The sequence below is a fragment of the Agelaius tricolor genome, unplaced genomic scaffold, assembly GCF_023055355.1.
Source record: "Agelaius tricolor isolate 1412-34295 unplaced genomic scaffold, bAgeTri1.0.p SCAF_1, whole genome shotgun sequence".
Classification (NCBI taxonomy): Eukaryota; Metazoa; Chordata; class Aves; order Passeriformes; family Icteridae; genus Agelaius; species Agelaius tricolor.
This window is the reverse complement of record NW_027269261.1, coordinates 17,328,705-17,339,128: the sequence shown is the minus strand read 5'-3', so window position 1 is coordinate 17,339,128 and position 10,424 is coordinate 17,328,705. Positions and strand designations below refer to the sequence as shown.

The 10,424-nt window shown below is 40.9% G+C and overlaps 1 protein-coding gene across 1 annotated transcript; it reads left to right on the top strand.

Annotated features, from left to right (window-relative positions):
• The first annotated feature begins 103 nt into the window (after positions 1-103).
• FBXO48 (F-box protein 48) lies at positions 104-2,104 on the top strand. Its single transcript, XM_071425122.1, has 2 exons — positions 104-373; positions 1,671-2,104. Exons 1-2 carry the CDS (start codon positions 104-106, stop codon positions 1,830-1,832), a joined length of 432 nt encoding a protein of 143 aa, XP_071281223.1. The 3' UTR covers positions 1,833-2,104.
• Positions 2,105-10,424: the final 8,320 nt, after the last annotated feature.

Below are 10,424 nucleotides of genomic sequence, written 5' to 3'. Positions count from 1 at the left end.
GGGACATGGCGGCAGGCAGGCACCCAGCCCAGAGCGCTGCCGGCGGCCGCCGCCCGCACACAGAGAGGCCGCAGTGACGCCTCCCAACCCCGAGGCCGCGGGGATGGACGCGGAGCGCGCTGCCGGCCGGGACAGCGCCGAGGGAGGAAGAGGAGGACTGGGTGACTTCGTGTCTGCCCTTCCTCCTGAGATCATCTCCCGGATTTTCAGTGGGCTGGATGTCGAGAGCTTGTGCCACGCGTCCGTGACGTGCAAGGGCTGGCACCGCGTCATCGACAGCAACGAGCGGCTGTGGCGGCACCACTGCCTGGCCGTGCGCGCCGTCTGCCAGCGGGAAATCGACTGCGACCGAGGGAATGGCTATTCCTGGAAGGTAAATCCACCTCCAGCGGCTGAACAGCGGCAGTGACATAAACGAGAATGCTGGGGGCCAATAGAAAAATGTAAGGAAATGACATCCTGTCACACCCATCCCATGGTTGTGAGGGGGGACGACTGCGGTGACAGCGTGGCAGACGGACATCTGGTAAAATACACTGGGAGATAAAGCAAAGCTGTCCCTTTTCCTACCCAAGACACAACCTGTCCGGCTCGGCATTAGTCCTCCTGCTGCCCCGCACAGCCTCAGCGCTGACCTTCGTCATACACAAGCCCTAACACGAGACAAAACCCACGTTCCCGCCGATAGGGACTAGGTAACAGAACTCCGATAGGTGGTGTGTGCGCTCTGGTTGTATTTTGTGGGAATAGATCTGCTGGTTAGGAATGTCTTCCTGAAAAATCATGCTGGATAGTGTTGTCTCAATACACCTCAAGTGACACACATTCAGGAGGAAAAAAAAAAATGGGGAATAAAAAAGGAAATGAGCAGGAGCTTTTATAAACTGTTTAGAAACTCTCCCCACACACAGACTGCTCTGAGGAGTTTTAGCAGGTTTAGCTCCAGAACCTGCAGAATGATCTCTCACTGTTGAACTCAGCCTGGAAGTTGAGATAGATCAGGACCCGATCAGGTAGACCAGATAGGTGGTTCCACAGATTACTCTGGGCCAGCTATAGGGTAGTCTCCCACCTTATTTTAGCTGGTGTATTTAAGAGCACTGGAGGGGTGAAAAGAGAGAAGCAGCAGCAAAAGAAACAAAAGCAGCCGCTGGACTCTGACATTTCAGTAAAGTTTCTGCAGTGTGAGGCACAGCTGTGAGCAGATAGTGGTTACCCTTTCAGTGTGTAGATCTTGCTACTCTTGCACAGCAATTTCCAAAGCTCCCTGGACTGATTGTCTGTTTTATCTGGAAGGGATTTGAAATAGAAGCTACAAACACACCAAGTCTACATTTTCTTGCCCTTAAAGGCTAGTAGAAGAGAAGAACCCAGACAGCCTCCGAACAAAAGAAAGGTCACAGCCTAAATAGAAAGTGGAAGGTGCCTTTTTTAAGCCATAAGACAAATTCCTGGTTTGGGTTTTTCATCTTGACCACCAAAGAATTGAGGCAGAAACAGAAAAGGTCTGCTTCTTGGCAGCATTGCCCTTTCCTGGATTTAATGTCTAGATATCCAAAGGCACATTCCAAATCCCTTTTCTAGCACTACTCTTCTAGTGTAAACTTGTTATATTGAATGCAATTTAAATTGGTTCCTTTCCGAGATCTGACTATATGTTTTTCCACCAGATTACATTGTTGAGAAACTACTGGAAAAGCAAAGTGAAGCAAGAATGGCTTAGTGGGAAATACAGCAACATTCCTTCACAATTCAGTTTGCCAGAGAAAAGCATGTATCCAATGGATGTCGACACGTGGGGAGAAATCTTGGAAGCAGAACTTGAGAGATGATGAGCCAGTGCTGATTCTTGCAACTGAGATAGCTTTTGCCAATAGCAGACACAATGTTCAGCAGTTGTGAAACTGATTTTGAACTGATTATGAATTTATGATGAAAACTTCTCCAAAAAAACGTTATGGATGTCTTTTTTTAATTTGCATTTTACTGTATGAATTTTATGTAAAATTCTAAAAACAACTAAATATTCAGCTGTAATTTATATTTATACTTGTAATGTTCTACTGCACTGTCAAAAATATGCTGATTATAATTTCAGTTTGCACTTTTTGTTTTGGAAGAGATGATTTTTATATTAAAAAAACCAACCAAACAAAAAAAAAAAAAAACAAACAAAACAAAACAAAAAAAAACAACAAAAAAAAAAAACACAAAAAAAAACCAACCAAAAAAACCCTAACCAACCCCCAAAAAACCCCAAGGTGTGTTTGACCTTTCAACATGAAGTGTATCATATCAGCAGCACATAAGAGCCCACAAAGGAAGGCTGAGGATGGGACAAATCCAGACACCGGAAAGAATCCTCTGGGCAGCAACGCTCCGTTCCCCTCCGAGCCGAAAGTGAGAGAGAGAGAGCGAGGAGTTGAGCGCAGCCCCTCACCCCCTCGCTGTACCTCTGCCCTTTCCAAGGAAAAAAAACCCCTCACCTATGAGACTGCAGCCAGCTGCTCCCCCTCCCTCTTGGCTGCATGTTTTGTCTCTCTTAAATACCATCGTTATCATTTCTTAGGCAACAGATGGGAAAAAATTCCCTGAGAAAAAAAGGAGAAGGAAAAAAAAAGAAAAATCCTAACCTCCAACAAGTGTAACTCAGAGTAAAGAGCATTCCTAAATATAGAGGATGTAGCAGAAAAATCAATGAATTGCAAACACTGCTTCCACTGTTGTTAGCTGTTCTGCTCCAAGATTGTATCTAGTTATCTCAAATTAAAAAAAAAAAAAATCCACAAAAAGGCATACCCAAGCACATTAAGGGTACTGCTTCACTCCCTGCTCACAGCATGTTTTACCCTGACTTAAGACAGCTAGAAGTGCAAAAAGTGCATCTAAGTTAATCAAGATGAAAACAATACTAGCAGTACATTCTCATCACCTCAAATCTGCCCAGTTTTTTTAATCATAGCAGAGGGAAACTGCTCAATAATGGATCTAGTTCCTCACTTTTCTCATCCAGCCTTCACTGTTACCTCTAGTCTGTAACTCCCTGACATTTATCCCCTATTCCTGCTCCTTTCATGCCCTTATGCTGTAAGTTCTCATGTATTTGTCTCAGGATACAGTTTGTAAATAGAATAATATTCAGGTATGAATCCTAAAACAGTTACTTCACTGTGCACTTGGCTGTAGCTTTTCCCCACTCTCGAATGAGCATTAAGAATCCCCAGTATCTGTTGTGTCTCTGCCTCTATTCAGATCAGATGGCTGTGCCTCTTTAAAAACAAGGAATTAAACATGCAGCTATGCAATACACAAGGCCTGCATCTCTAAAGCTAGAGTAACAGTGCTGTATATTTCTTGTGAAAAATCTATTAGTGAGAAAAAATACATTTAAGTACAAATCCACATAAAAACAAAGTCTTCTTCCTCTACTTACTCTGACTCCTTCCTTTAAGGGTTTTAATTCCACCTGGAGATTTCATTACATCAGTTCTGGTCATCTATTCTACTCCTCTCTGCCCCTGCACCATCTACTCAGCCTCCCATCTCTGCTGCAGGATGGATGTGTTCCTTTCCCTTTAAGGACATCCCAGCAGCATCCAGTGGTGCGCTCCTTGCACCATCTGGTTTGGGCTCATCTCTTGCCCCTTCTGTCTGCCAACAGAAGCCAATGAAATGCCAGAAATAGGAAGATCATACCAATGCCTAAATTAGCATTCGTATGTGGGTGTCCTTCCCCAGAGAGCATGCTCAGCAGCTAAAACCACACATGTAAAGCCCACACCACCTGGGGCACACATTAGCTGCCCTCACACCTTGGCTGGTGAAGACCTTTTTCTGCTCCAGTGCTTGCCTCTTACCCACACGTTTTTGCTGAAGTGCAAAGTTCTACTTTTGCAAACCCCACTGACCTTCCATTGTCATTTTTATGCCTCTGATACTTGGAAGGTGTCAGCTGCAGAAAAGTGCCAAAGGTGTCCATCACCTAGGCTTTCCATTAGCCACCTGTGATGCCTCAGGTTTTAGCTTTTATATTTTTCCAATTCTATACTGCTTTAGAATGTACTTCTGAGCTTCATATTAGGGGATAGTAGGCTCTCTTCACAGAGTAGGTAGACAAAACAATTCCTTCTCCAGATGAAGACCAAGGACACATGATCCAAATTTCAGGCCCAAGAGCATAAACAACAGTGGACTGAAGAGAGAAAAATAAGGATGGGACTTCATAACCTAAAGCTATAATTGGACAATTAGCTCCAATATGCTAAGGACCAGAGCTTATAAAAGTGTGAGACTCCCTGACTGGTCGTCCATTTTGTGACCATTTTGAGTTCATCTTGGGTGTAGTTCTGGCTGGGCTCTTGTGCTGCCCAAGGTGTATCCATTGAGGCCTTCTAATAAATACATACTTTATTCTTTAGCTCCATCTAGTCTCTGTTCTAGGTCAGCCTTCACAAGGCTGGCCTTCCTGCAATTCACCATCCTACCCACCTGGTTTTCCCTGGATACAGAGCCCTTTGGTGAAAGCACATGAAGTTTTTGTGTGCAGAGCTGCTTGCACATGTTTTCTGCCCACACAACTCAACTACGCAACAAGGCCTTAAACCAGCCAGGCTTCTGTGAGGAAAAAAGTCTTCTCTCCTGCACGAAACCCTCTGAGGTGCTGCACAGCTAGATATCAAAAAGACCAGCACTGAAGCTCAACTGGAGGGCCCCCCAGGTCAACTTTTCATTTCTGCATCTCCAAAACCACCTGTGGTGTTTTTAATAACACCTGTTGGGGTTAGAACCTTCTTTGCAACTACTCATTGTTGCAGTGCTCCATTTTTGAAATGACTAGCTGACAGCGTGGCTTTATTTCATCATGGTGCAGGATGTGGCTTTGGGCCATCACCATTAACTGACTAAATGAAAAAGTATGCACGAGATATTTAATCACCACAGACTTTTAATCAGACCACTCAAATTTCAAGGCTAATTTTGTCAAGTGTTTCTGCCAATAGGCAGACACGTGCAGATAGTCATGTCTTTATCCTGATCATCTTTGGAAGGTACCCAGTGACAAAGTTATCCCAACTGAAGGCAAAACAGTTGAGTTCAGGACTGGGATCAATTGTTTCAGTCCACCAGAGCTGACAGGAAGACAATAAAAGCATACAGCTAGGAGGGCTTAGGTGGTGGCGGTGTTATTTTTTTATTTTCCCTCCAAATGAACTTGAGATGAGGTATATTGGGCTCCCAAGAGTACATTGACACTTGACAGCTGTTTTTCACCATATTGCTTGTTTAGAAAAGTCCATCTCCAAAACCACAGAAGAAATCACCTGCTGCATTTAACACCTTAAGTCAGCAGCAGCTTCTGATCAGCACAATGCTAAGAATTGAGTGTAGGGGACCGGGAGGGGTTGAGACCTCCGTATGAAGGGCTAGACCCACTTCTGCTATTCTGGTAAACCAAAAAACCCAAGCTACAACCGTGGGTTGAAAGGGAAGGAGTGAGGTGATGGACTGCAGACTCAGAGATCCTGGATAACCTACCAAGATGAAACCTAAGAGGATAACTCTATGTACTGGCACAGTTTGCTGCAGTCTCCCCCAGCTCACATTTAAAAAATGTTGTTAAAGCTGCATTTTTAAAAACTTTAAAAACCTTAAGGGGCAAAGGAGCTGCTTTTTGTCAATCCAGGGGTGCTGACTGCATGAGCTGTTTTGTTGCTGAGATACCAGAGCTATGCACAAAGGCTTCTCCAGATGCCACAGGACACCAGTGGCCATGAGGTAATGTATCACTCATAGCACCAAATATTGTTTTTAAACATTTCCATGGTCTCAGAATGCCAAAATCAAAAGATGCTCTCAGCTACCTATTGGAAGATTCAGCTTGAAGACTTGAACTGAAGGTGTAGGTTGAGCAAGCTGGGAGCAGAGAGAAAACTTCAGTGAAACAAACCAGCCACCTTAAGCCTTTAATCCTGTATAGGGAAAAGGAAAAGTCGGGAAAGACAAAGTGGTTTTTTTGCAGCAGCAGTATCTAGCAACTAATAAATGAAATATTACAATACCCCATAAGAGCTTTACTTGTCTGTTCCATTGAAGGAATATTTTCAATAGTTTCCACTACTTTTCCATCCCATTGCTAAAGAACACATTGCTACTGAACAAATATATGTGGGATATCCTAACACCTAGGTTTCACCAGGTACACTATATAGACATTTAACAGCATAGCCAATGACAAAAACATGCCAAAAGTCACCCACTGTGGCTGACCAGAATAAATTGGCTTTTCTAATGCACCTTTATTTTTGAACACCACTGGTCTCTAGACTGTTTCACTAAATTACACTTCTCTTTAAAGTAATTTTAACATGCAGCTCATCAACGTGTGTACTTAGAGATAACAACACCAGGGACCTGCTCAAACAGGGACCCAATACTCATAAAGGAGTTACATGTGTATGTACAGCCCACAAGTATGAGGAGAAGAGAGGAAGTTTTTACTGTTTTAAGGGGGTGATTAAAGAACACATGTTATGTTGTAGCAATTCTGAAATGACACTAGGCATTTATGTTTTCTCATCCAAGATCCACTCTATGATGCCTAAAAGCAGAAACACAAGCTACCTTTTAGGATGTCTAAGTCAAAATACCTATAAGAAGAAGGATATGGGGAGGGCAGAAGAGAAGAAAGGGAAAAATGAAGATATAACTTGGGAAATAAACTGTTTTTTAAAGTAAAAAATATTAATTGAGAAAAAACCAAACCAACAAGCCAATCTTATTTTATCACTTGTACACCAGAATCATTAAAGACTTCCTTGTAGCAAAAAGCTACATAAGAGTGTTAAAAGCCTGATCTAAATAACTCTTCCTATTATTCAAAAATGTCTCACACATGTGCAATCATTTTGTTACTGTACTATAACCATCATGTACTTGGGAAACACAGCAACTTAAGCTTTCAAAAGCAAGATACCTACATACACATATAGCAGAAGCAATAGAGGTCAAAAGAGATGGTTTCTTGATTTTCTTTTGATATACTTTGGAGATTAAGAAAGGATTTTCAGACTTTTCCTTACGATATGGAAGCAGGTACATGAAAAGACATACACTGATTTATGATTATGATTTATACATGATCATACACTGATTTACATAATTGATACTCTATTAGTCTGCAATAGGCTGTTCTAGTATATTTGATAGAGAGAGAGGCTAATGGCAATACTCTGAGAGTTCTCAATGTCCTTTTTATATCAGAGTTTGAGAATGTAGGAAGATTAGGATGTCTAGTTGTTTGGGATTTTTTAATTGAACTAGTCAATCCCCAGGTCTTCTTCCTCTCCCTTGATCCTGTTTATTAATATTCAAAATTGTGGTGAAAAACGTACTGAAGGCAAATTTTAAACAATACTAACATCATGTCTCTCCCTTTCAAGTGCTAGAAGCAAAGTTCCATTAGTTTTATTTTATTTATTATTTTATTTCCCTTTGATTATTTTCCTCCCGCCTGCTCAGTCATCTTTTAATGAGTTGAAGAAAAGGAGGGAAAGACATTGTCATCTTAAAACAAAGGCAGAGTCCATGCAGGAAAGCAAAGAATTTTAATGAAGCCCAAAAAATTTAACATGGCCAATGAAGCATGAAAAGCAGCATTTTATTCACTTTTCTTACAGTTTAAGTCTCCCTTTTACTGCACTGGAAGGAAAAAAAGATTAAGCAATCTACAAGAACCAGAAACAAAGTATGGAAAGCCGCAGTTTTCGTTCTAAATGCAAAGCAGGAAGTGCTATGTTCTAATCAAAACCCTCCTCCCAAGCTTATTTTGAAGCAAAAAAAAGAAGTTCTATTTCAAGAAGTCTGATGAGTAACAACAAAAGAAGAACTTTGTTTTCAGTCAGAGTTCACTTTGAGCACAGAATAATCTCTATACATCACCAAGAAGATCACAGCTCACAAAAAAAATTACTTACACTTTTCAAAACACAAACTGAAGGCATCCACAGAAATACCAACAACCTGCAGAGGACTCTTATCTACTCATTTCCTTTTTCAAGTTCCTCCTACAGTCTCCTACAGTTTTAAAAGTGCAAACTGAAAAAGAACAACTGAAAAACCCAACCCATTCCCACCCCACTGCCCTCCTCCCAAAAAGTCCCACCCTACTTAAATGTTTCTGGCCCCCACCAAAAAGATTATTTAGGGAAATTTTTTCTGGATTTCAGTGTTGCCCAAGCTTGAACTCAGAACAAATGGAGAAACACTTCAAAAAGTGAAAAGCACTTATCAAGAGCCCTGTGAAGCAAGTAGTTTGAACTTAAAATAACATCTCAAATATTTGAGAACAAATTAGGGGGGGAAAATAGGTGTTTAATGTTTGTAGTAAAGTGAACTCTAAGCCAAAGACAGAAGAGGTACTACTACATTGAAGAGTCATAGGTAATATTGCAAGAAGAAATAAAAATAAAAACTTTTCTAAAAGAGAGGTTTGACAGTAAAAGTTAGATACCTCAGAGGTCTTAATGAGTTTTTTGTCTTTATGAAACAACTTTGATTAAATATTACTAAGTAAACTGTTCTATTACTAAAACACCTTTTCAGTAGACATTTCACACTTTCTGTTAACTGTTCTTTCAAATAAAAAGCAAAGACAGCACACTGCAAAAAAAGCACCAAAAAAACTACACTTATCAACAAATTTTATCACCTTACTCTTCAGAAGAAAGCTGTGGGGCAGAGAAAGTAAACAGCTCTTTGAAAAAAATGCTAGAGACATATTGAGTCCAAACTACATCCATATGTGTTGTCTGTTGGATTATAAGAAGTACTAACACTGACTCAAACTAAAAGCTTGTTGGGCTGAGGTTATTATTTTTTCATCATCTGTGTTTGTGGTTTGCTTCATACCATTTTCTTTTAAACTTCATTTTAAAATGGAAGTAGGAGCGCTGTGTCTGTGTGGGTGTTTTTATGAGTGCATGGTTAGGCAACATTACCAAAAATCTGACTCTGACTGTAGTAAGCACGTAGGCAGTGTTCCAGGGGAGAGAAAATTGCTCAGTGCAGGTTGTGGCAAGACAAATATGAACTTAAGAGGATATTTATATAAGATTATATTATACAAGTCTTTCAGACTGAAGATAATAAATACAATCCTTATCTACAATGAGTTCTTTATTTTGTTGTCCTTTAGACTAGGTCTTTCTTATAGTAAAAAATAAACCAATGTTAATGTAGTAATTGCTGAGGGTGTGGTAGAAGTGTGATTTAAATAGTTAGAGGGTGAAAGTTAGAGGAAGCATGACACACGTAGGTCTGCTCTTCTGTTTCCTCCTTTTTGTTTGGTAGTTCCTTGCACAAAGCTGTCTCTCTCTTCTTTGTGCCGGTATTCATGATCTGTGCCTCTTCCATGCCTTCTGAGTTACTGAGCTGGCCTTCTCATCTCTGATAGACATGCAGCTGCTTTTTAATTCTAAATTCCCTTGGACAAGATCTTCTCACTGCTGCCAAGAAGCAGAGGCACCTACAAACCATTGAACTGTGTCTTCTGAAGCACCAGCTATGAGATCACAGACCCCATCAATATAGGATGGTACAAATAAAAGAGCTCTCCCATAAATACACTGACTATCATTCTCTGCCTAAGAAAACACCATTTATAGGTGGACAGCCATACCTTGGACTGAGCACAAGTTAAAATGATAAGGTCATGGACTGGTAAAACATTTTAGTTTTATTAAATTTGGGCAGTCACGTCTCTCCTTTGGTAAGCTGGACAAGTTTCTGTTATGTGGTTGTGTGGAGTGTTTTTGTCTCTTTTCCTGTGCCCTTGGGTATTTTTGAGTTAGTGAGCTCTGAAAGCAAAATAAGCAGCAACAAGCAGCAATTATCAAGAAAGCAGGCTGAGCAAAAAGTGGGTCTTTTTACCATGAGTCTTCCTTCCTCAGAATGACACATCAGACTTCAACGATCCCGATAGCTTGCATGAGAGACAGGAAATGCCTGCCAGAAACTGATTTCTGCTGGCCAACTGAAGTGGACATGATGATGCAGTGTCTCAGCCTGCTGCTCCTGCAAGGCTGTGTTTTCTTTGGGATAAGAAATGCAAGGCAAGAGGGCTTCAGGCTCATTAGCTCAGCTACAGGTACAATTAAGCACAACTGGAGAGAAGCTTTAGCTCTGCATTTATTTTTATATGGAAGAGATCCCAATAAGAATTCTTAAGTATAAGGTACCTTATTAGATCTATGAACAGAGTTTTAAAGATTTTGAAGTCTCCTTCACTCAAACATCAGTCTGTACCAGGAACAGACTACATGCACCGTCTGACATTAACTTGATTTTCAACTCCTCCTTAGATTTTAAGACTTAGAAATTTGTTTGATATACAGTCAGACAAAAATGCAAGGATTAATCAGGTGAAC

What these genes read in the sequence shown, in the direction of transcription:
- FBXO48 (XM_071425122.1), top strand. Translation starts at nt 104, where the DNA reads ATGGACGCGGAGCGCGCTGCCGGCCGGGACAGCGCCGAGGGAGGAAGA. An exon ending in GGAATGGCTATTCCTGGAAG is followed by an intron (nt 374 to 1,670) that starts GTAAATCCACCT and finishes TTTTTCCACCAG; the next exon opens with ATTACATTGTTGAGAAACTA.